This window comes from Piliocolobus tephrosceles, chromosome 7 (assembly GCF_002776525.5).
Source record: "Piliocolobus tephrosceles isolate RC106 chromosome 7, ASM277652v3, whole genome shotgun sequence".
In the NCBI taxonomy this organism is placed as follows: Eukaryota; Metazoa; Chordata; class Mammalia; order Primates; family Cercopithecidae; genus Piliocolobus; species Piliocolobus tephrosceles.
The window spans coordinates 35,154,480-35,181,433 of NC_045440.1; the positions used below are offsets into that span (position 1 = coordinate 35,154,480).

The 26,954-nt window shown below is 38.0% G+C and overlaps 1 protein-coding gene across 1 annotated transcript in view; it reads left to right on the forward strand.

The window, feature by feature from the left end:
• Positions 1-26,954, forward strand: part of KCNU1 (potassium calcium-activated channel subfamily U member 1) — a 168,085-nt gene that overhangs the window by 58,858 nt on the left and 82,273 nt on the right. The window contains exons 15-19 of the mRNA XM_023214649.2: positions 1,179-1,291; positions 1,645-1,716; positions 6,266-6,355; positions 6,491-6,588; positions 25,330-25,447. Coding sequence (XP_023070417.1) covers positions 1,179-1,291; positions 1,645-1,716; positions 6,266-6,355; positions 6,491-6,588; positions 25,330-25,447 — 491 coding nt within the window. The remainder of the gene's footprint in view (positions 1-1,178; positions 1,292-1,644; positions 1,717-6,265; positions 6,356-6,490; positions 6,589-25,329; positions 25,448-26,954) is intronic.

Below are 26,954 nucleotides of genomic sequence, written 5' to 3' on the forward strand. Positions count from 1 at the left end.
CTTCATCCAAAATCCTCCTGTTTTCCTTTCTGATCTTTTTAAATCTATCTTAGAAAGTCTTCTCCATCCCCATGCTATCATTTTTTATCTCTTTCAAACATCAAAACATTTAGATTAGAAGCACTAAGCCAGTTTCTTTAGTTATTGGAAATTAGTGGTATGAACTACCTAATGATCAGAGCCCTCCTCATGAGAGGACTATAAGAAAGTATAAGAAAGTAGGAAAAGGAAAAAGATCTATTCAGCTGAATCTTGGTGGTAGAAGCAGGCACTGGATTGTCCTTTTTGGTAGGGCAGAATTGTTTGTCTATGTGTTTGGTTCTGTTTTGCTTTTCTCCCCAAACTGCATGATGACCATCTGAAGAGAATTTCTGAACCAGCCATAACTCTCCACAGCAACAGTGCTCCTAAATGCTTAGAAATTCAAGATTTTCATCTGAGATTCTGGGCTTTAAGATGACTGTCTTGCTATATCAGAACAGTGTGGTGGTGATTCTCTTGGCAGTAGGTGGAGAAGGAGGAGGAGAGAGTCTTACACAAACGTCAGCCACAAGTTCCTAACAGCCTTTCTGTTGGGTTGGGTGCATTTAGCCGTTTTGAGATATCTTTCTCCTTTTACATCTCCCATTTTTCTGGAAGCCTACTGTTTGCCTTGATTTCTCCATTCTCTCTTCCATGCATCAGGATGGCCCTTCAAGTTCATTTGAACTTATGAAGGGTTCTGATACTAGAAAGAAGCCATGAGTATTTTCTTCATTGAGGTATACGGTTAGTAGAAAACTAAAATATTTTAAACCAATCTTGAATAGTAATATCCAGAGAGAGATAATTTAGATTCCACATTAACTTTCCCATCTGATTTTTACTAACTCAAAAGCTGAAATCAGGACTTGGCGATGGAGAATTCTCACTGCCAACAAGGAAACTTGAACACCATCTGGAAAGAAAATAAGTAATGATGTGTCTGCCTCATCCTGAACTCTGGTGAAAATAGTTAAGATGGAGTTAGCTTTTTAGTTATTCCTTTAACATTCTCTAGTTAGGCACTACGATAATTCTCCTTTTTATGACTTACATGCAATGAAGACTCATTTGTGCTTAGCAGAATATGCAATGTGAATTCTAACGTTCCACATTCCTTGTCATTTTGCTTCATGTGGCATGATTATGTATTCCAGGTTACACCTAAACAGACCTGGCAGAAACACTTCTTGAATAGCATGAAAAACAATATTCTGACCCAACGTCTCTCTGATGACTTTACTGGAATGAGCTTTCCTGAAGTTGCCCAGTAAGTGAAGTGAAATACTTCCCTCATTCTTCAGACAACAACATTCTTTCAACAACGTTCACTGAGGGCCCACTATAGGCCAGGCTCCATTACAAACTGATCTAAGAAGGGACAGCCCAGGGTCCTTGCAACTTAGCAGTTCACAGTTGGGGTGGGGCAATTTCATCTCTGTCCCAGTTGGTGCAGTGGCTGTTGGTTACTTTAGGTAGTTTCACTTACAAGGGATCATTCCATATTGGGAGTTCTTTCCTCTAAGATGTTGGTTTCCCTCTAGGCCCAGGGCACAGAGTGTTAGTTATTTTTTTGTTCACTGACCCCTTGCTCTCTTTATGACTCCTCATCTTCTTTCCCAGGCTCTGCTTTCTGAAGATGCACCTCCTGTTGATAGCCATCAAATACAAGTCCCTCTTTACAGATGGTTTCTGGTACCAATAAGTCTGCTCATCTCTTCAGTTTTGTTTCTTTTTTTTTTTTCTGGAGAATCTTTGTGATTAAGACTTTTTCCAAAGATGCAGCTATAACTAAGCTTTTTCCCTTTGGTGGATTGGCTGAGAGGCAGCCTCTGGGGCTCCCTGGCTCCTCTGCTGTGCTGTCTCTGATGACACGGGTTAGGGTGGTGACCCTCTTAGATAAACACTTCCCTTTTGTTCCTCAGACCCTACCCCAGTCCTCTCTCAGGAGCAGAGAGGAGAAGAAATGGTCACCTTCTCAGAACTGTTTCTTTTAATATTGCCAGATCTTGACCATGAAATAATACCACAAAATTGAATTATTTGTAATAAAAATGTTCCCACAAACACTGGCCATGAAAAGTCAAGGACAATGCTGGGCATGGCATAGTGGCTCATGCCTGTAATACCAGCATTTTGAGAGTCCAAGGTGGGTGGATCACTTAAGGCCAGGAGTTCGAGAGCATCCTGGCCAACATGGTGAAACCCAGTCTCTGCTAAAAATATAAAAATTAGCAAGGCGTGGTGGTGCACCTGGGCCAGTAATCCCGGCTACTTGGAAGGCTGAGGCATGAGAATCGCTTGAGCCTGGGAGGCAGAGGTTGCAGTGAGCCGATATCATGCCACTGCACTTCAGCCTAGGTGACAGAGCAAGACTCTATCTCCAAAAAATAATTTTTGAAAAAGTAAAGCACAAAATATGCCAAAATGGGAATCTGACCAGCCGACTGGACAAAGGCTTTTGTTGATAGAGTAGATAAAGGAGACGTTACATCACCGGACATCAGCATTTCCCAAAAACCCATAAGTGAATAAATATGAAAGTAAGAGAAGTTATCACGTAATGCGAAATAAAATTCAGAGCAAATGAAATATACATAAACAAATGGGAGAAAAGGAGGAAAAGAAAGACAAATACATACTATAATATAGAGAAAAAGATCTGTAAAAAAAAAAAAAGAAAAGGGGTGGGGCTTAAATGGGATGAGGGCAAGAAAGGGTGTGTGTTGGCTCATGTGTACTTTTTAGTGAAAAATTAACTTGTGCTAAATAGGAATTAACAGACTAGATTCTGATCCTGACTGATTTGCTGGCCCTGTGGCCGTGGAGAAGGATTCATCATTTGTAGAATGAGGAAATAGAGTTAATGAAACTCTAACACACCTTCCTGTTCTAAAATTGACATTACCAGAAATTGTAAAATTATAGGAAAACATTCAAAATGAAATAATTTTCAATTATATCAGATGGACTATAAAGGAATTATTATATGTGAAAAGTTTGGAAAGAAGCAAAGACCTATCTGAGTTGAGAGGTTGTAGAAGGCCTCTGGGTAGAAGACATCAGTAGGATATTGTAAAAAGCAAGTCGTTAATAAGAGAATAACAAGTAGTATTGTCTGTCTGCCTAAGTTCTGTTTAAAAATCCTGCTGTGCTCAAGAAAATCTCACAATCAAAACCTCTGAATGTAAACATCTGCATATGGGCTTCCTACTAGAAACAGGTCACAGTAGTTTGGGTTTCAGACTGGCCCAAAATTTTATCAAGTTTTAGTAACAACTTTAGCTTTCAACCACGTGGCTTATATGTCAGAATTACTTGCATAAGTCTTTTTGTTTTTGTTTTTGAGATGGAGTTTACTCTTGTCGCCCAGGCTGGAGTGCAATGGCATAATTTCAGCTCACTGCAACCTCCACCTCCCAGGTTCAAGCGATTCTCCTGCCTCAGCCTCCTGAGTAGCTGAGATTACAGGCGTGTGCACCACACCCAGTTAATTTTTGTATTTTTAGTAGAGACGGGGTTTCACCATGTTGGTCAGGCTAGTCTCAAACTCCTGACCTCAGGTGATCCACCCACCTCAGCCTCCCAAAGTGCTGGGATTACAGGTGTGAGCTACTGTGCCTGACCTGTTTGCATAAGTTTTAAAGACTTAGAGATTCCAAAACCCTACTTTTGACTGCAAAACCAAGGGTGAGCCTGAGAATTCTTTCTCAAGTCTCCATGATATATTTGGTTTATTCACTGGAATCTGGAAACTACAACCACATGCCCTTAAGATCCTTTCCACCTCTTAACATTCTAGATTTCTGTAAACTTTATTAAGATGATGGTTAGGACATTACAGACCAGAAACATGGATATTTATTTAGCAACTAATCTCACATAGATTTAAGAGGTCCTGTTTACTACCTAACACACAAGTACCCCAATGAAAGGGGGATTTACGGAAACAGAGATTTAACTTTACCTTATCACTCGGAAGTCAGGTGAATCAAAGGGATTAAGTTCTTATTTGGCAAATGTATTGATAAGAACATTCCCTTACATGATTGATACTTTGTGACCAACACTGCTATAGACCTGTTACATATGTTAACTCTTGAATAATCCTCACAACAGTGCTGTGAGATGGGTACTATCATTATTAGTCTCATTTTACAGAGGAGGAAGGTGAACCACAGAAAGCTAAATGATTTCCCAACCTCACACAACACCCAAGTGGCAGAGCCAGGATCTGAATTCAGGTCCTCTGGCTCCAGGGCTGTGCTTCTGTAACCATCCTGTAGCAAATTCACTGCTGCCGTTATTGGTAGAAGGAAAACAGAACGTTTAAATAGTTGGACTTTAAGCAAATATGTTGAAATTCTGAGGAGAAAACCTATCTTTTCTCACCTTTTAATTCCTCTTCTAATTGGCAAGTTTGAAGAGATTGTAAGAGTTGCAAAAGGCTTCGAGAATTATAAGAATTTTTCTTAGGGAATTATTTGTCACCTGCTAACAGATGAAGCTGGGTCTGACCCCAGTCACATACTATAATGATTTTCTTTCAGGGACAAACATTCTCTGATAGAGCAACTTGCCAAATCATAAAGAGGGAATCAACTAAAAACACCACATTAGGAAAGTCCTTAAGAGAGGCTCACCTCTTTTCTCAAATACAGTCAAATATGTGTTTTATTGTGACAGTAGCTAGATATTTAATATGAGTTCAGAGAAACCTCTCTCCTTAAAAAAAAAAAAAAAATAGGAGTGGCCGGGTGCAGTTGCTCACGCCTGTAATCTCAACACTTTGGGAGGCCGAGGCGGGTGGATCACCTGAGGTCAGGGGTTTGAGATCAGCCTGTCCAACATGGTGAAACTCTGTCTCTACTAAAAATACGAAAAATCAGCCGGGTGTGGTGGCATGCACCTGTAATTCCAGCTACTCAGGAGGCTGAGGCAGGAGAATCACATGAACCCGGAAGGCAGAGGTTGCAGTGAGCCGAGATCGTGCCATTGCACTCCAGCCTGGGCAACAAGAGTGAAACTCCATCTCAAAAAAAAAAAAAAAAAAAAACAAGACTGTGTAAGACACAACTAAGCATGCATCTGCTACTTAGTGAGCATCAGCCAATAATATTTAAGGGGCCACTGTTGTTTTGTCTTTTCCTTCCAAAGTTAAAACCAATTATTTCACTCATTAATATAAGTCAGTAAATACTCAGAAAAGTCCATCCATTGTCTTAGGTACTAATCTACCTGAACACAGCTATACAGCCTGGGTCTGTTCTTGGCATAAGACTGAAGAACTTCAGCTGTGCAAGCTCATTTACTTTTGTGAGGGGTCTCTAACACTTGAAAGGTGTGAGTATCCCAACAACAGAATAAGCTTTGCCAGAATTAAAACTTCACCTCATTCCAATGTGAATACAAGAGAAGGGATGATTTTTAAAGGAGGAAAGAAGAACTTCCATTCTGCAAAAAGTGAGGGGAATTATAGGGTTGTAAGACCTCACCATAGACATCTGAAATGAAGGAAATAAAGGCAGGAGATCCTGATAAACATGGAGAAATGTGGGTAATTTGAAAAGCATAGCAGAATACTGCATCAAAGAGTATCATGGACAGAAAATTATAATACAATATTCTCAAACACGTAAACCACAAGAAAATAGAAAATCAAAAGGTTCAAGTAAGATAATAATAGAAATAGTTCACATGGTTCCTGCTCTCAGAAATCTGGCAATCAAAATAAACAAAACTGAAATCAAAAGAAATGCATAACCTCAAAAAGTGCATAGTTGAATATAAGAAACTTTTGAATCCAGCTGGTTAGTTAAACATTAATTTTAAATGGCAAGTGGCCTAAAGATGAGCACTACTAGTATGACGCTAAGCCTGGAAACTGTGTGGTCTCAGCATATTTGTTATTTGATAGCTTAAATCAAAAAGATATCATGCACCTGAGTGGTCGGACCGTCTCAGATGCGTGACAGAATCCGGGAGAGGCTTCCCCGCAGGTCCACTGTGTGTTCAGCTCAGTGATCAAGTTGTTCCCTGGCTCCCCTCTGCATAGTCAGCCCCAATCAAACAAAGAATTACAGATGTCAAATTCACACTCTCCACTGTGTTTGGCAGTAAGAGGAGGTTGAATATGATTAACTTAGCAACTTAGAGAATCCATTGATCATAACAGAAAGAGGCACCAACTATTGCCACTGAAATCAGAGGGAAACATTACTGTGTGTTTATTTTTCGTTTCCAGTGGTCTGATACTAAATCCACCTGCACAAGTTAGGATACATAAGAACACACTAGGCTTCTTTATTGCTGAAACTCCAAAGGAAGTCAAAAGGTAATTTTTTTATTACTTTATGGGGGAAAAGCACTAAAGCAACTACAGCTTAGTGGGAGGCCCACTGAGTCAGCACCATGCCTCCTTTGTGTTAAGACTCACATAAGTCATTCTTGGTTTTCTTTCATTGTCCAGAGCCTTGTTTTACTGTTCGGTCTGTCACGACGATGTGTTTATTCCTGAGCTAATTACAAACTGTGGCTGTAAAAGCAGAAGCCGGCAGCACGTCACAGGTAATTGCACTTTATTTCTGGCCGTCCTTAGCCCAGCCTCTAGGGAGCTGCCTGAGGAAAGAGAAGAGGGTTCCATCTCTTAAAAGGCAATGTCCACTTGAACTTGGCCAGGAAGTGGCAGACATTTCCTCACTGGCCACATGAGAGGTGAGAATCAGTGTTTTAGAGTTGGAAGAAACCTAACTAGTTATCTAATTCAGTTCCTTTAAAGACAAGCAAATGCGTTTTAAGAGATCCAGTCACGTTATTCCAAAGTCACATAGCCAGTTAGTGACATCACCAAACTCAATCTCAGGCATGCTGACTTTCAGCCCATTGCTTTTTCATGATTTCACAGTTTTTCACAACTTCAGACTGAAAATTCAGCCTATATCTGACCACTTGGTTGGCCGTGAGGATGCTACTTCATGACCATACCTTGAGTACTCTGTTTCCTTAATGGATGGTAAGAAGTTTAAAGTTTACTCATCCTGACATGGTGCCGAGGGAATGTAATTTTCTCTATTTTCTCTAACTGAACTCAGCAGTTTACCAACACCCTTTTCCATTTAATGGCAGAAATGGAAAAATTAATCTCAAGCATTCATAATCACTTAGTCCCTTCTGGTTTAAAATTTAGTCTCGGCCGGGCACGGTGGCTCACCCAGCACTTTGGGAGGCCAAGGGGGATGGATCACAAGGTCAGGAATTCAAGACCAGCCTGGCCAAGATGGTGAAACCCCGTCTCTACTAAAAATACAAACATTAGCTGGGTGTGGCAGCGTGCATCTGTAATCCCAGCTACTTGGGAGGCTGAGGCAGAGAATTGCTTGAACCTGGGAGGCGGAGGTTGCAGTGAGCCGAGATCATACCACTGCACTCCAGCCTGGGTGGCAGAGGGAAAAAAACAAAAAAAACCAAAAAAACTTAGCTTCGTCCAGGTACATTCAGACTCTTTGTGTAAAACTCCAGTGTTTCAGAATTTAAACTTAGTCAATTCAAAATAGGAATTTTCTATCAGGACTATTTTCATCCCTAAGATTCTTATTCTCTCCTTCTTCTCAGAAAGCTATTTAAATGCAAGAGTAAGCTGGCTTAGCATCATGAGGGTTCTTGCAGTGAACCGCAAGTCTTCACTGATTCCTCCTGAGGTTCCTCATTAACTTTGGTCTGTCGTTGTCACCTTCTGTCACCTCTGAGTCCACAACCAATGAATCTGCTCCTCCCGGCTTTGGGTCAGGCTCTATCACTTGTTACTGAAATCCATTCTCCTAGTCTTGAAGTCTGCAAAAACTCTTTTCAGTAATCCTTGTCTTTTCATTCCTTTTTAAATTTTTTTCTGTTACTTTTAGTTCACATGTAATAATTGCACATATTTTTGAAATACAGGGTGATATTTTGATATAGATATACAATGTGTAATGATCAAATCAGGGTAATTAGCATGTCCATCCATCACCTCAAACTTTTGTCATTTTCGTGTTGTGAACATTCAGATTCCTCCCTGTTAGTCTTTTGAAAATATACAATAAATTATAGTTAACTATGAAAGACACTAGAAATTGTTGCTCCTGTCCAGCTGTAACATTGCATTCTTTAACTAATCTCTCCCCATCTTCCCTTCCCTCTTGCCTTCTCATCCTTTAATAATCACAAGTCGAGTCTCTACTTCCATGAGCTCAGTTGTTTTTAGCTCCCATGTATGGGTGAACATGTGGTGAACCTAATGTCCTCCAGTCTCATTCATGTTGCTGCTAATAACAGGATTTCATCCTTTTTAATGACTACATAGTATTTCATTGTTCATACGTATCACATTTTCTTTATCTATTTATCTTTTGGTGTACATTTAGGTTGCTTCCATAACTTAGCTATTGTGTATAGTCCTACAATAAACATGGAAGTGCAGATACCTTTTTGATACACTGATTTTTTTTTATAGATACACAGTGGTAGAATTGCTGGATCATATGGTAGTTCTACTTTTAGTTTTTTTGATGAATTCCCATACAGTTTTCCATAGCAGCTATACTAATTCACGTTTCTACCAACAGCGTATGAGTTCCCTGTTCTCCACATCCTTGTCAGCATCTATTGTTTTGTTTTATTTTTTGTCTTTTTCATAATAGTCATTGTAACTGGAGTAAAATGATAACTCATTGTAGTTTTGATTTGCATTTCTCTGATAATTAATGATGTTAAACATACTTATATACCATTTGTATGTCTTTTGCAAAATGTTTATTCAAATCTTTTTCCTATTTTAATCAGATTTTTTTTTTTTGCCATCGAGTTCCTTGTATATTCTGGATATTAGTCTCATGTCAGATGAATGGTTTGCAAATATTTTCTCCCATTCTACAGGTGTCTCTTCTGTTTGTTGATTGTTTTTGCTATGCAGGTTTTGGTTTAATATAGCACCATTTGTTTATTTTTGGTTTTGTTCCCTGTGCTTTTGAAGTCTTAGCAATAAAAATATTTGCCTAGTTTAAAATCTTGAACCATTATTTTCTTCTAGTGGTTTTGAAGTTCTGGGTATTCCATTTAAGTGTTTAATCCATTTCGAGTTAATTTTTGTATGGGGTGAAAGAAAGGGGCCCAGTTTCATTCTTCTGCATATGGATATCCAGTTTCCCCAGCACCGTTACTGAAGATAATCCATTCTGCTTGGTGTGTTTGTGGCACCTTCATTGGCCTAATGTCATTTTAGTCTCTCTGCTGTTTGGGATTTTTAACTCTCCTCCTGTATCTGCATTTGTATGTCAGGATGTGGGAACCTCGGTGGGTTTCTCTCCACATTTCTCCCTGCTTACAGACACTATCATGTTTCTTCTTCTGTGATCCTCTTGCGTTGTTGCTAGACACTGTTTCAGGAGCACCCCACCGAGAATCCATATGAAAAGGGAAGCATCTCTCTCATTTTTCTGCTTGCACATCACACAAATATCATATTTTCCTGGCCTAGTCACCCCTTATCAACCTGAAGCGCTGTGGCAGGGAGGGGGGTGGAGAACTGAGTTCTTTCTCAAAGATCAGGCTCTGTCCTACTTTTATAACATCTTTATTCAGATATATCTCAAATACCATGAAATAAATATATATCCATTTACAGTGTACAATTCAATGAGTTTCTTTATACAAATAGAGTTGTGTGGTCATCACTACAATCAATTTGAGAACATTTTCCTCACCTCAAAAAGAAACCCCATACCCAATAGAAGTCACTCCTTCTCAACCCACAGCCCTGGAAAAAAACACTAGTCTACTTTCTGTCACTGTAGATTTTCCTATTCTGGTCATTACACACACACACACACACACAAAAGATCCTATAGTTTGTGGCTTGTTGTGTCTGGCTACTTTTATTCAGCCACGCTGTAGCATGTATCAGTACCTCATTTCAGCTGGGTACAATGGCTCATGCCTTTAATCCCAGCACTTTGGGAAGCCAAGGTGGGCCGATCACTTGAAGTCAGGAGTTTAAGACCAGCCTGGCCAGCATGTTGAAACCCCGTCTGTACTAAAAATGCAAAAATTAGCTGGGTGTGGTGGTGCGTACCTGTAATCCCAGCTACTTGGGAGGTTGAGGCAGGAGAATCTCTTGAACCCAGGAGGTGCAGGTTGCAGTGAGCCAAAATCGTGCCACTGCACTGCAGCCTGGGGGACACAGCAAGACTCTGTCTCAAAAAAAAAAAACAAAAAACACCAAAAACCTCATTTCCTTTCTTGCTGAATATTATTCTGTTGTATAGATCTATACCTCATTTTGTTATACATTTATCTACATTTATCTATTGATGGACATTTGGGTGGTTTCCGCCCTTTGGTTTCCGCCCTTTCCATATTGTATATAATGCTGCTATGCAATTAGGGCAAAAATATCTGTTCAAATTCCTGCTTTCCATTTTTTTAATGTATACACCCAGAAGTAGAATTACTAAATCAAATGCAAATTCTATGTTTCATTATCTGCGGAATCACCACACTATTGTCCACAGCAGTTACACCATTTTATATTCCCACCAGAAATGCAGAAAGGTTCCAATTTTTCTATATTCTCATCTACACTTATTTTTCATTTTAGAAAATAGTGGTCATCCTAATGGTTGTAAAGTGATATCTCATTATGGTTTTGATCTAAATTTTCCTAAATGGCATTTTTTCATGAGGATCTCATTGACCTTTTACATATCTTCTTTATAGAAATAACTACTTAGATCCTATATTTAAATTTGATTATTGTCTTTCTACTATTGAGTTGTATAAGGTCTTTATATATTCTGAATATATAGGCCCTTATCAAATGTATGATTGGCAAACATTTTCTCCCATTCTGTGGTTTTGCTTTTCATTTTTGTTACATACTTTGAATCACAAAATTGTTTAGTTTTGATGATGTTCAATGATGTATTTTTTATTTTGTCACTTGTGTTTTTGTGCAGTATCTAGGAAGCTTTTGACCAACCTAAGGTCAGCAATATTTACTCCAAAACTTTCTTCTAAAAATTCTGTATTTTTAGCTCTTACATTTAGATCTGTGATTTTTTTTCCTTTGAGACAAGGATTCACTCCATCACCCAGACTGGAGTGCAGTAGTACAGTCATGGCTGACTGCAGCCTCAACCTCCTGGGTTCAGGAGATCCTCCTGCCTCAGCCTCCAAAGTAACTTGGACCACAGGTGCACACAACCATGCCCAGCCCTGCATTTTTTGTAGAGATGGGGTTTTATCATATTTCTCAGGCTGGTCTGGAGCTCCTAGGCTTAAGTAAGCCACCTGCCTCAGTCTCCAAAAGTGCTGGGATTACAGGCACGAGCCAATATGCACAGCCTCTATGATCTATTCTGAGTGATTTTCATTTATGGAATAAGAAAAGGATCCAACTTTACTCTTTTCATTGTGGCTATCCAGATGTCCCAAAATTCATTTATTCAAAAACTATTCTTGTCAAAAAACAATTGACTTTAAATATCTGAGTTTATTTCTGGGTCTCAATTGTATTCTATTAATCCATATGTGTAACCTTGTGCAAGTACCACACTTTACTATAGTTTTGTGGTAAGTTTGACACTGGGAACAATGAGTCCTCCAACTTTGTTATTCTTTTTCAAGATTATTTTTTTTAATCTGGATTTCTGCATTTCCATATGAATCGGGATCAATGTGTTAATTTCTGCAAGGAAGCTAGCTGGGATTTTAACTGTGAGCCTTTTGAATCTATAGATCAATTTTGGAAAAATCTTAATTATATTAAATATTCTGATCTATTGATATGGTTTGGATCTGTGTCCCCACCTGAATCTCATCTTGAATTGTAATCCCCATGAGTCAAGGGAGGAACCTGATGAGAGGTGATTGATTATGGCGAGGTTTAGATCCTGTTTAATTTCTTTGAACAGTGTTTTATAGTTTTCAGATCACAGGTTTTGTACTACTTTTGTTAATTTGCTTAGTAAGTATTTTTATTGCTATTGTAAATAAAATTGTTTTCTTAGCTTTATTTTCAGATGGTTCATTTGTAGTATATAGGGGTACAATTGAATTTTGTATATTGATCTTATATCCTGCAACCTTAATAAATGTGTTTATTAGTTGTAATAGTTTTTTGATTGTCTCTTATTTCATTTCTTGCCTAATTGCCCTGACAGAACCATCAGTACATTGTTAAATAGAAGTGGTGAGAGCTTGTATTTTTACTTTGTTCCTGACTGTAGGGGGAAGGCATTCAATGTTTCACCGTTAGTTGTGATGTTGGCGGTGAATTTTTCATAGATGCTCTTTATTTGGTTGTGGAGGTTCTGTTCTATTCCTAAATTGTTGAGATTTTTTTTTCATGAAGGGCTCTGATATTTGTCAGTTTTTTTTTTTTTTTTTTTGCTTTATTGAGATAATCATGTGTGTTTTGTATTTTATAATATTAATGTGACAATTGATATCCAAATGTTAAACCCACCTTGTGTTTCTGAGAGAAATCTCACTTGGTCATAGTATAGAATCTTTTTTACATATTGTTGGGTTTGATTTGCTAGCATTTTGTTGAGAAATTTTTAATCTGTATTCAATACAAATTTTGGTCTTTAGGTTCCTTTTCTTGTATGTCTTTGTCTGCTTTTGCCAGCATGTTAAAACTGGCCCCATAGAATGAATTGGAAATTCCCTCCTCTTTTATTTTTTGAAAGGGTTTGTGAAGGATTTGTGTTAAATCTTCTTTAAGCATCTAACAGAATTTTACTTGTGAAGCAATCAGGGCCTAACTTAACATCTTTTATTATTAATCAAACTCTTTACATGTTATAAGTTTTTCAGGTTTTCTACTTCTTCCTAAGACAGTTTTGGTAGTTTCGTCTTTCTGCCAATTTGTTCATTTAATCTACATTATCAAATTTATTGACTTATATACATCTATTCATATGAGTATATGTCTGGTCATATAAGTATACATGTTGTATACTTTTGTGTACATATGATATACATAAGTATTGCTTTGTATTTCTTTTATTTTTTCAGAATGGTAGTAATAATCTGTCCTTCGTTTTTTACTTTGGTAACATGAGTGTTCTCTTATTTTACAGCCAAACTTGCTACAATGTTTATCTATTTTGTTGATCTTTTCAAAAAGAACAACTTTCCTAATGGATGTTTTTCTAATTTTTTCTATTCTATAATTTATTTATTTTCATTCTAATTTTAATTATTTCCTCCTTTCTTCTAGATTTGAGCTAACTTGCCTTCCTTTGTTCAGTGTCACCTAAGGTGAAACATTAATTGAAGTAATTGATTTCAGATTTTTCCTTTCTTTTAAATAGGAAAAAATCTAGGCGGCCAGCTGCGGTGGCTCACACCTGTAATGCCAGCATTATGGGAGGCCAAGGCTGGCGGATCACCTGAGATCAGGAGTTCGAGACCAGACTGGTCCACATGGCAAAACTCCTTCTCTACTAAAAATACAAAAATCAGCCAGGTGTGGTGGCACATGCTTGCAGTCCCAGCTACTCAGGAGGCTGAGGCAGGAGAGTCACTTGAACCCGGGAGGCAGAGGCGGCAGTGAGCCAAGATCATGCCACTGCATTCCAAGCTAGTTGACAGAGAAAGACTTCTCTCAATAAATAAATAAATAAATAGGCATTTATATCTAAAAATTTCCCTCTAAGCACCTTTAGGAGCATGGTGTATTTTTAATGTGTTACATTTTTATTTTCATTGATTTAAAATATTTTATAATTTCCCTGTGTTTTCTGTTTTCTTTTTTTTGTATGGCTTTGACCCATTATTTAGAAATGTGTTGTTTTTACTTTCACATATTTGTGAATTTTCCTAATTTTCTCTTTTATTGTATTCTTATTTAATTCCATTGTAGTTGGAAAGCATACTTTATATGACAAATTCTTATCATATTTTAAGACTTGCTCTGTTGTCTAATACACGGTCTATCTTGGAGACTATTCAATGTATACTTGGAAAGATCATGTATTATTCTGTTGTTGGATGGAATGTTATATGGATGTCTGTTAAGTATAGTTGGTTTATAGGGTTGGTTAAGTATAGGTTGGGGTGTGTGTGTGTGTGTGTGTGTGTGTGTGTGTGTGTGTGTGTGTGTGATTTTTATTTCTTCTTATGGATTTGAATTACAGCCTAATGTTCTTTTATTTCAGCCTCAAGGAATCCTGTTAGTATTTATTGTAGGGTTTGTCATATATCAACAAGACCTAAGTTCTTGTTAATCTTAAAAATGTCTTAATTTATCCTTTAGTTTTGGAGGATAGTTTTGCTAGCTATTAAATTCTTTGTTGGTAGTTGTTTCTCATTCAGCACTTTAAATATTTCATCCTACTTCTTTCTGGCCTGTATTGTTTCTGATTAGAAATAGCTTTCAATTTGATTGGTCATCCTTTGTGCACAATGAGTCACTTCTGTCTTGCTGATTTGAAGATTCTCTGTCTTTGAGTTTCACGTTTTTGATTATGATGTGTCTCCACGTGTTGATCTCTTTAAATTTATCCTACTAGGAGTTTATTAAGCTTTTTAGTTGTGCAGATTAATGTTTTTCAACCTTTGAGAAGTTATTGGCCATTATTTCTTCAAATACTCACTCTACCCCTTTCTTTACTCTCCTCCTGTATCTATCATTAAATCCTTTGGTACACTTGATAATGTCCCAGTGTCCCAGCAGTCCCTTAGGCTGTCCTCATTTTTCTTAATTCCTTTTTCCTTCTGTCTCTCAAACTGGATAATCTTCATTCACCTATCTTTGAGTATGCTGATTCTTTTTTTTTTTTTTTTTTTTTTTTTGCATGCTCATGTCTGATCTTTAGTTCTTCTTGTCAAGTTTTTATTTCAGTTATTGTACTTTGAACTCCAAGATTTCTACTTTAAAAAAATTGTAGCTATTTAATGATATTCTCTATTTTGTGAGACATCATTCTCATATTCCTTTTGGTTCTTTATATATAGGCTTTTAAAGCTCTTCAAATATATTTCAATTAGCTGATTTTAAAAGTATTTGACTGGTAAGTACAATATCTGAGTTTCTCTCAAGTACAGTGTCTATTGAGAGCCTTTCCCTGTGTATTTTTATCTTTCTTGTTTCTTTCCAAGTCTTGTAACATTTTGTCAAAAATTGGACATTACACAGGTTATAATGTGTTATTTATGGAAATCAGATTCTCCAGTAGACTTTCCCAAAGTCTACATCTCTGTCATTTGTGGCCATTGGATTTTCTACTCTGTTAGTTTAGTGGTAAGCTTATAATTGGACAATGATTTTTGTTAAACACCTGGAACCAAGAAGTTTCTCAGTCTTTGTCAAAGGATTCTGTGTTTGTGTTGGGGCATGCCTTCAATATTCAGCTGAAAAGTTGACAACTCTGTTTAACCTTCATTTTCTGCTTTTATGAAACCTCAAGGTCAGTCAGAGATGAGAGCTTTGGAACGTCTCAGTCCTTTCTGTTTTTGCATACTGCTTTGCAAAGTTCTGGGCATCTTCATTGTCATTTAGATTTCCAGTAACATTCCAGAATTTTTCAAAGTCCCTTATAAATAAGAAGACATTTTATTCTTCAGTTTTCCTTTTATGCTTTTATTTGGTCTTCAATTTGCCCTGCTATGTGTTGCCTCAGGCACAGATGACGTTAATATATTTGATAACACTCCCTGGGGATAGGCTTATAGCACTAGACAAATGCAAATGAGGTTGCAAAAGACAAGCCATTCAAGTAGGGTTATCCAGGGAACCACCAGACAAGTCCAATAATGACTCTTCTTTGGAAATTAGGCTTTTGAAGAACTGTATTTCTGCTGTACTCCCTCTAGTGTCAAGAATATGGAGTATTACATTTTGAAAGCTATCAATGAGCTGTGGAGCTAGAGATGAAACTAGTGTAAATTAAAACAGCACAAATCTTGTATCTCTTACTGCTATCTATTTATTTATCTTGACTAAATGTTTCCATGGCTCCTGTTGGTTAGTTTCCAGAGTTCTGAAAAATAAAATAATTCTCACAAGTTTCGCCAGTTTATTCTATTTTTATGGAGGGGCAGCCTGTCTGAGGTCCCTCCTCTACCTTTTTATTCTGGTATCTTGTCTTAATTTTTTTTTTTTTTTTTTGAGACAGAGTCTCGCTCTGCCGCCCGGGCTGGAGTGCAGTGGCCGGATCTCAGCTCACTGCAAGCTCCGCCTCCCGGGTTCATGCCATTCTCCTGCCTCAGCCTCCCGAGTAGCTGGGACTACAGGCTCCCGCCACCTCGCCCGGCTAGTTTTTTGTATTTTTTGGTAGAGACGGGGTTTCACCGTGTTAGCCAGGATGGTCTCGATCTCCTGACCTCGTGATCCGCCCGTCTCGGCCTCCCAAAGTGCTGGGATTACAGGCTTGAGCCACCGCGCCCGGCCGTCTTCATTTTTTAAAGGTAGTTTTCCTGGGTATAAAATTCCTGGTTGGCAGTTTATTTCAGCACTTTTTTATGACATCTCATTGCCTTCTAACCTCCATTTTTTTCTGATAAGAAGTCAGCTGTTTCATATGAAAACCACATTTTTCTCGTGCTGGTTTCAAGATTTTTCGTGATGTAGCACACAATTTAGTCCACAACAGTCACATTTTGAGGTTCTAGGTAGACACATATTAATATTTGGGGAGACAGTCTCCAATTTATTAACCCCTCTAGTGAATAATTAACATCAGTTAATGTACTTTTCAACTATAAAACTTCTATTTGGTTCTTCTTAAAATTTTTATTTGTTTATTGATAATGTTTCTTTAGGGAGACATTGTCATCATGCCTTTATTTAATCAGGATTTCCTTCATTTCTTTCAACATATTTAGAATATTGACTTTTAATATTTTTTTGCTAACTCTGACATGGACTCTTGCACAGAAAGTTTCTTTTGCTTGCTTTCCCCACCCTGTGTATGGCTCATGCTTGCCTGTTAATTTGCATGTCTCATGTTTTCCTGTTACTTTGCATGTCTCGTATTTTGTGTTGAAAAATGAATATAGATAATTATAGCAGCTCTGAAACCAAGGCTTGTTGTTGTCACTGGTTGTGTAATTAATTGGTTAGTGACTTGGCTGAACTGTTTTATAAAATCAGTTTCCCCTAAGTGTGAAGCTTGATGTTGCTCATTGGAGAGTGCAGCCTTGGACTGCAGTAGTTAATAACCATTGGGCTGATGGTGGTTTTAGCAGGCTCATTTTAATTATCTCTTTCCCTGATCTCTGTGGTAAGCTCTCTGCCTCTGTTGGTATCACACCCAGTTCCTAGACTACACTAGCAGGCTGTCTATTGTTTCTTACTATGCCTGAGGCATCTGTCGCTCCATGGTATTATGTAATTAAATTTGGGCCCCTTTGCAAGAGTGGTTTCTAAGACCAGTCTTTGCAGTTTGTTCTGTCCCTAAGAGAATAGTTATTAGCTGTATTTTTTCTGGTTCACTATGGTAAACTCTGACTTATTGTTTGTCTTGTTGTTCTCAAGGAGATACCAGCCTCCAATTAATTGTTTAACACCAAAATCACTGTTGTCAAAAAGCACCCTTGTGCTTGAAATTCTTGATACTCTGTTCCAAGTAAAATCAATTCCTTTGGGCAGAGCTTCAGAGCTCTTTGTTCTTATGGCCTGCCTCTCCTCCTGGGCAAAATCTCTGAGCCGTTGCTCCCAAGCTTGCAGAATGGTGGGTGGTGATGGAAAAGAAGTCTGCTTCTGTTGAAGTGACACACCTGTTTTATGAGTAGGACAGTAGCAGTAGTGTCTGCTAGCAGTAGTAGCCTGGCCTTCTTTGTTTGCTTCTCCCACTATGAAACCTCTGCCTTGGGGGTGAGCTGGGGTAAAGAAGATTAATACTTCATTGTTTTCATCCTGTGATACCTAAACAGAGCCTCACCTATAAATGAGAGCTGTGAGGAGTAAAAGAGTCTCTATCCTCTAGGCTGCACTCACCTGAAACTTAGTTTCTGCAACACAGAGTGGGAAGGGAATGAGAAATACTGATGCTGTGTCCCTCACAGGGACATAGCACAGCCTTTGATTGGGAGCTGGAGGGAGGGGAAGCCCTGCATTCTTGAGCACACTTGTCCAGAATGAAGCTTTTATCACACCTAGCTGAGTTTGGAGGAAAGGAAGCAGTTTGTGGTTCAAGTGCCAAAGATTCTTGATGCCCTTATTAAGATTTAGTCTATTTTACTGAATACAAGTTTTTGTGTTGCTGTTGTTGTTGAGATGGAGTCTCACTCTGTCCCCAATCCTGGAGTGGAATGGCGTGATCTCGGCTCATTGCAAGCTCCACCTCCCAGGTTAAAGTGATTCTCCTGCCTCAGCCTCCCAAGTATCTGGGATTACAGGTGCCTGCAACCACGCCCAGCTAATTTTTGTATTTTCGGTAGAGATGGGGTTTCATCAGGTTGGCCAGGCTGCTCTCAAACTCCTGACCTCAGGTGATCTACCCACCTCAGCCTCCCAAAGTGCTGGGATTGCAGGCATAAGCCACTGCACCCAGCCACAAGTTTTCTTCATTTGCTATATGTTCACAGAACAATTTCTAGAGATTTTCAATGTGTGTGTGTTTATATTTTGATAATTTCACTAGTTAGGGCTGTTTCACTGAGGAGCAAGTTTATGAAGCTTTTTTTGCTGCTATTCCACACCCAAAACTAAAGGCTCTGTCTTAACGTTATCTTAACGTAAGATTTTCTGTGAATCTTACTACTTCCCCTTGAAAGTCTTAAGACAATTTCCAGGATGGCCAAAAATAAATAAATAAATAAATAAACTGTTCCTATGTAATTTTCTGAAATCCCTATTATCTACATCCTGAAATCCCTATTGTCTACAGGGTAGTTCAACTGAATGCTTGAGTCTGAAGAATATTGTTTCTTAAAGTATCTTCAAGACTTTATTTTGGGACTGGAAATTTAAACATGGACTCCTTACATTCAATAAAAATGTGAATCTTTTTTGAAGCAATGGATGAGTCTGACTAAATAGGAAGAAAGTCCCATTAAAGGAAGGGCCCCCCAAAAAAGAACAAGATAATACCCTAAAAAGTATAATCTCACTACACATGTCATCCTATTATATGTAAATTTAGTATAGTTTCATGCAGTATACATATGCCTTTAAACACAGTGTACAAACCAAACTTTCTGAAAAGAAATTACACATACAAGCATACACATGCATATACTTCTGTCATTCTGCAAACAAAAATGCTTTATAAAAATAAATAATCATCCCTTTTTAGCTGACTTTTGTGACTTTATTATAAATGTTAAAATATTTCTGTATAAAAAGAAGATTCTGCCTTCATATTTGTAGACCTGACAAATTTTGTCCACTTCTATGACATGTATTTTATGATGTCTAGGGATAAGTTAATGAGACTTTCAATTTACAATCTAATTTCTTAGCTTCAATGCAGTCATCATACTCTTCAGAATCTTTCATTACTCTTAGAATAATTTCTTTTTTCCACCCTATATGGATCCTCAATCACCAGTATTACCAAATCCATTGCACTCCAGCCAGAACTCTATTAATCTGGTACTGAGATTCTGCAGTAACAAGCAGCAAACGATCAAGTGTTACTGACTTCAATTTGCCAGATGATGGCAGCAGAGTACCATGAAATGCTCACAGGTCAATGGATTGGTGTGTGAATTTGAATCTGGAGATCCTGGTTCTAACTAAAATGTGCCAAAAGAGAACATTATTTTAGAAAGGTGTTGCTTGACCACATAGTTTTATTTTATTTTATTTTTTTTTTTTTGAGACGGAGTCTCGCTCTGTCGCCCAGGCTGGAGTGCAGTGGCCGGATCTCAGCTCACTGCAAGCTCCGCCTCCCGGGTTTACGCCATTCTCCTGCCTCAGCCTCCCGAGTAGCTGGGACTACAGGCGCCCGCCACCTCGCCCGGCTAGTTTTTTGTATTTTTTAGTAGAGACGGGGTTTCACTGTGTTAGCCAGGATGGTCTTGATCTCCTGACCTTGTGATCCGCCCGCCTCGGCCTCCCAAAGTGCTGGGATTACAGGCTTGAGCCACCGCGCCCGGCCTAGAGAATTAACTTTCAAAAAGAGCTTAGGAACTTATCGATAAATGACACATAGAAACCTTACACTGACTGAATTAGGACAGTTATCAGGTTGAATACTTTATGGGTTTAGAGCCAGTTAAGAGTATCCTCAGTCCACTCATTTCAAATAGTTGTCTCTTTAATGAGTTCATTAAACTTCCTTGGTCCCACCAGTTTCTCCCCGCTACCATACTCAGTGAGAACTCAGAAGACTTGAGTTGTGATCACAGCTATTCCACTGATTACTGTGGTTGGTGAAAAACATGTTAGCTTTTGGGGTCTCAGTGTAATCACCTCCAAGGAGGGGAATTCTCAGTCTCTATGGCCCTTTTCAACTCTGGTGCTCTATAATTCTGAATCCCTCTTTTTTTGATTATGTCCGTTTTTCTAAACTAGAACCACACTAGAGGTTCTCCAATTAAATTCAAAATCAAATATTTTACAGACACAGAATAGAGTGCTGGTTAAGAACATGAATTCTGGATTGGCCATTTACTAACTGTGTGACTTCGGGCAAATTATTAAAATTTTCAAGGTGCTTCAGAGTTTTTTGAAATGTTGACAATAACATTGCATATCTCAGAAAGTTAAGTGGGAATATCAGTATATAAAGAAGATACAAATTGATTATATTAATATAAAAAGCATTAAGCCAGTAAGTTCTGCATATATAATAATTATTATGCCACCCATGGGAGCACAAACTCAAAAGGAATCTTTTTATTTTTTTCAATCAATGAAATACAGATAAAATAAGAATTGAAAGAGAATTCCTAGTAGATTACACTTATTTTAACCCATTACCTGATTTTTTTTTCCTTTTTTTTTTTTGAGATGGAGTCTCTCTCTGTTGCCCAGGCTGGAGTGCAGTAGTGCGATCTCAGCTCACTGCAGTCTCTACCTTCCAGATTCAAGCGATTCTCCTGCTGCAGCCTCTTGAGTAGCTGGGACTACAGGTGCCCGCCCGCCATCATGTCCAGCTATTTTTTGTATTTTTAGTAGAGACGGGGTTTCACCATGTTAGCCAGGATGGTCTCGATCTCCTGACCTCTTGATCCACCCACCTCAGCCTCCCAAAATGCTGGGATTACAGGTGTGAGCTACCACACTCGACCCATTCCCTGATGATTTTTGCGTTCACAGCATAAATACAAGTAGGGCTAAGCCTTCAGAGTTGGAAGAATAATTGTCTTTCTGACCTTCTTCTTAATGGAATTAGATAAGTTATTGGGCATGAAGTTTCCTAGCCTCAGCTCTACCATTCACTACCTGCTATTTCTTCATTGCAGTTTCTAACACCTAGGATAGTAGTATCCAACCAAGGCAAGGAGGGGTACATAAGAATCTTTACATGTGATAGAGTAGAAGGAATGGGCAATTTGAAAGTAGCCCTTAGGAAAGTTGTGCCCAAATTCTGCTAATCTTCACCCCTTGAGAACTGTTTCAGAGTCTGCATTAAAATGCTAATATTCTGCAATAGAGTCAAATCTAATGGAAAGCAGAATTCTGAAAAGGAAATTGGAAAGAGGGTGCAAAAAAAGTTAGGGACAGAAAAAAAAATGATAAGAAATGGGCTGAGTAGGTAGTCCAAATATGAATTTATTTTACTTTATAGTTTTCTTTAGGTTTGACCCTGGGTTACTTTTTTTTTTATATAAACATTCCAGACTATTAATTGACCTTTTTAAGGAGGAACAACCCCAGCCAACGTTTCCTAGGGAGGAGAACTCCAAACTCAAAAGGTAGAGGTTTTGCTACCCTAATGAATATACCAGCTCATCTTCCCAGTTTAGCTTATTTAAGCACCAGTGAAGAACAGTCAGAGGTCCCAGTGGTCTTAGGTTAGATAGGAGAAAGAATAGGAGATGGTTCCTGCATATTTTCTTCTCTAAGAGTTCAGGACTACATGTCCACCAAATTTCAATAAAAAGAAAAGCAACTTGATAACAAGCCTATAAAGACCCTACACAGATATATTGCACTCCTATATTTGTGTCATTTGCAGTTATTCTTCTAACGGTACAGTTGAGTATGGCTTTCCGTGATTTCCAGTTGTTAGCATTATTTCTGCCCCAGCTGAGGCCTTCTTTCTCATCCTAGTGACTACAATAGCTTTCTACTTGGCCTCTCTGGCTCTGGTCTCCTTTCATGCCAATCCATGCCATTTTTCATAGCTGTAATAATTTTTATGACATTCTGATCATGAATGGATACATAAATAAATAAGGAATAGATGGGTGACTGTTACCCCACTTCTGCAAGACTAAGGCATGGGTTTGCTCTGTTGCCCTGTTGTTTTTTCAGCTTCTAAAAGTAGTGGTTTTTAGCTAGAATATGTAATATCACTTTTTAGGTGTGTCACAGTGAGTGGTAAAGTACTACATTTTATAAATAATTGCAACAATTTAGCTATTTAGTAAATTGGAGAAGATTTGGGATAATCTGAATAATATAGGCATTATTTTCACTCATTTGAACTGTGATAAAACTTCTTGAGGGAGATAGAAATAAGTGGAATTGTTGCTATCCATATGAAAATCACATATGAAGCATTTCTTAAAATGCAGTCCTATCATGTATTCGAGAAAAAGAAAGATTTGCTTGTTGCTTTCAAGGGAATTACCTTTTGAAAGAGAAAGATAACCAAAATGTTGGCCATGTATTTAGAAGAACTTTCATTTTTTCTAGTCATTTACAGGTCTCAGATCCCATGGTTTTTAAATTTTATTTATTTATTTATTTATTTATTTATTTATTTATTTATTTAGGTATCCAGTGCTTTATCTAGAAATCTGTAAAGTATCCATAGGGAAGTCATGGTAAGTCATGACATTAACAGTTTAGCTAGAGTGTTAGGAAAAATCTATTTCAACTTTCCTTGCCTAAAATAGATTTAAAATATATTGCACACTGTTAGCTATAGGTAGATAGATAGATAGATAGATCGATAGATAGATAGATAGATAGACAGATAGATAGATAGATACACAGATAGAAGAAATATAAATAAATAAAATGATCAAACAGAATGAAATCAGAAAAACTTCACTGCTTATCTACTGCCTTGAGGAAGGGACTTTGTCTTCTTATTTTTTTCTTAAAATTTTTTCCTCAAATACTTGAAGCAATATTGAAACTGAGGATAAACTGTTTCAACTTATTTATCTGCCCTGTCTTGCAACCTGGTAAATAAACAATTTTCAACTTCCGTTTTGAACGCAATTAGAATTATAGAATTTAGACCTGGAAGGAATCAGAAGAGATGACTTGGGCCAGTTTGTCCTTGACCTTCAGGTGGTCAACACCAATCAGAAACATCAGCAATCTCCATACAAGCTGTTCTGTCCGCCCCACACACATGCACATTCTTCCATAATTATGAAAGCTTCCAAAATTATAAAAATCATTAATGCATTTTCAGATGAGGTTTTAAGAATGATTCAAGGAAAGATTCAAAGCTTTAGCAAAGATTTTGAGAGTTTTACAGAGAGCACTCACCCCTCCCACTTATCCTTCCCCCAACCCTCATTTTTTAGCAGCTGACAAATGTTATTGGCTGGAGATTTAGGCTTTGAGAAAAGGAGAGACTTCCTAAAAGTTCTGTAATTCCTAGGCCAGTTCTGGCATGTTGTCTTAGACATTCCATAATTCAGTTTCCATCACAACCAGCCAGCCTTTAGAGACTGACAGTTGGTAACACAGCTAGTCCTTCCTCAGATTTTACTTCAGGTGTTCTCTTCCCAAGCCATTCCCCCCAGGGCAAAAGGTAACCTTGAAATAAGGAAGCATCAGTCAAGTGAAGGCTTCTGAGGATTACAGGTAGGGTAAACTTATTCCAAACCCATCTCTTAACACACCTGGGTGATGCAGTCACTGCCAATTTAAGTTGAGAAATCACATATCCAAAGGATGTCCTTCTTTCAGAAGTGTGTTTTGACTCAGTTGATGTTTTTATGGATTAGAATGGTTCAGAAAAGAATTACATCAAAAGAAAGAGGGATGCCAAGACATCTTCATGGCTTTTTCTGTCTGCCACTGATCAAAATGAGGTGATAACTGGGATTAAGGGCTTGTCCCACACGAACTCCCCACTGTGGTTAGTCTAAGTACAGAAATAATGCTTATGTTGAGACAGTAGGAAAAGGTCACGTCTCCTTTCTGCACTTGGGTGGGCAGGGGAAGAGGAGTATCAGTGATGACTGCCCCTTGATGTGGTCCACCTCTTTAGGAACTTCTGCTCAGACAATCTCTCCGTCTCTGATCACCAAGCAATCAGGTTCTGACAAGTGGATTACACAGGCTCTTTGAAAATTGAAGGGAAGTATTTAACTTGCAAAGCATTGTTTAGAATATGTTTTTTAAAAATTACAACAGCAAGTGCAAATTTTTATTGTGTGACAATGCCTACCTAGCCTAGATGGTTGAAAATGATTCTTGGGTTGAATCTGGGTTCCAGGATAAGAACGGCATGATTACATATCAACATATAGGTGCAGGAAGAAGTATTGGCTCACCTGTCACATTTTTCCATATTAAAGTGGCTTCATGGTGCTCATTGAATCTATTAATTTCAACATTCTTGCATGTATCCTTATAATCACCCTTCCTAAAGTCATGGTAGTATCCCTATACTGCAGGAGAGAGAATTATTTCCTTTTGTGTTATTTCCAGATTTGGAAATACACAAAGGCTTTGATATGCATCTACTGTAAGATCGAGATTCTTCAAAAGTCAAAATTAATAATAAAGAAAGCCTCAAAGAAAACATAAAGGAAAAGGAGGTGATGTCCAAGCAGAATGAATTGCAAGCCTGGGCAGCATCTGCAGGAAGGAGACAGGATTTTTGTAGACTGATGCTTTCTTAGCATCTTAAGGTACCTCTAGACATGCCATAGCAGGAAGACTCCTCAAATGCACTTGGGTGAAATGGGAGGGGTGATGGATTAGAAAGGTGCAGCAGCTACTCAGTAGGTACTTATTTTAAACACACCATATGGAATTGAAATCCTCTCACACTCCCTAATTCTGTAGAAGGAAACCAAAGAGTTTGCTACAATTCATCCTCTTAGAACTAGGCTGTAGCTGAGACTCCCCAGCCTTTCCTTAGTCAAGGGTCTATAAATGGCTCAGCCAAGGGGAATAGTCCAAAAATCCCTTGTGAAGAGATGTGCCAACTCACTGAGTTTTCTATCCTATTGCAGTGCCATCGGTAAAGATAGTGAAAAAATGTATGAAGGGAATCTCCTCTCGTATAGCAGGTCAGGATTCTCCTCCAAGGGTACATGCAAGCACGTCAAGAGTATCAGACTTCACCACCAGGTAAGAGCTGCAGAGAACCCTAGTCTCCTATAGTTTCTCTGAGAATCAGTGGGATATATATATATATATATATATGAGATATATCTAGTCTCCTATACCTAGTCTCCTATACCTAGTCTCCTATAGTTTTTCTGAGAATCAGTGGGATATATATATTATATATATAATGTATATAATATATATAGTAATATATTGTATTTAAGCCATTGTAATATATTGTATTTATAAACTCCTATACTGACCAATGGAATCATTCCTCCTCAAAATGAAATCATCTCCACCTCGCCCATATCATTAAGCTAATCAAACATACCTCTTTCTTCCATTGCTCAAATCATCCGTACCCATAATAACCCAAAAGTTAAATGCCCAACTTTCTTTCAGACCACCTTTCAGGCACTTTAGAAATGTAAGTTAGAGACAAATTTTAACAACTCCAAATAGCTTTTCTGTTGTTAATCAGTCCCCCATTTCCAATACATTCAAGATGTGATTGCCTTAGTTTTTGCTTCTGCAAAATATGGGCAATGAATCCCTCCTCCCTGCCCTTTTCCTTGCAGCTTTTTAGTACACTGAAACCTCCACTAACCAGAAAGCAGAGTTGGACGAGGGTGACCTACTTAGTTGATTTTAATTAGAGGGGCAATCCAAATGTTCTATCATTCCAAACTTTAATGAAAATAACTCTGTAATATCTTGACAACATTTCAGTTTATTAGGGATAATATACCAGGAAGATCTTTGATGATTAAAAACTGTGATTATCTAAGGGTAAATATATTATCAAAGAGTCATTATACCCTGGCATTACACGATGGTATAAATATTTTGTAGGTTTTTTATAGTGATTAAATGAGATTAGGTATTTAAAGCACTTTGCTGCTGCAGCCAGTATGGAAAATAATATGCAAGTTCTTCAAAAAATTAAGAATAAAACTACTATATGATCCAGCAATCCTACTTCTGGGCATTTATTCAAAGAAAACAAAATCAGTATTTCAAAGACAATTCTGTACTCCCATGTTCATTGCAGCACTATTCACAATAGCCAAGATATAGAAACAACCTAAGTGTTATTCAGAAAATGAATAGAATAGGGCTGGGCATAGCAGGTCATACCTATAATCCCAGTGCTTTAAGAGGCTGAGCTGGGAGGATTGCTTGAGCCCAGGAGTTCAAGACCATCCTGGGGCAATATAGAAATACCCTGTCTCTGCAAAAAAAAAAAAATTTTTTTTAATGAGCCAGGCATGGTAGCACACAGCTGTAGTCCTAACTACTTGGGCTACTGAGATGAGAAGATTGTTTGAGCCTGGGAGTTCAACTCTACAGTGAGTTTTGTTCATGCCACTGCACTCTAGCCTGGGTGACAGAGTGAGAGCCTGTCAAAAAAAAAAAAAAAAAAGAAAGAATGGATAAAGGAAATGTCATACACACACACACACACACACACAGAATATTATTCAGTCCTAATAAAGAAGGAAATTCTTCCATTTGCAGGAACATG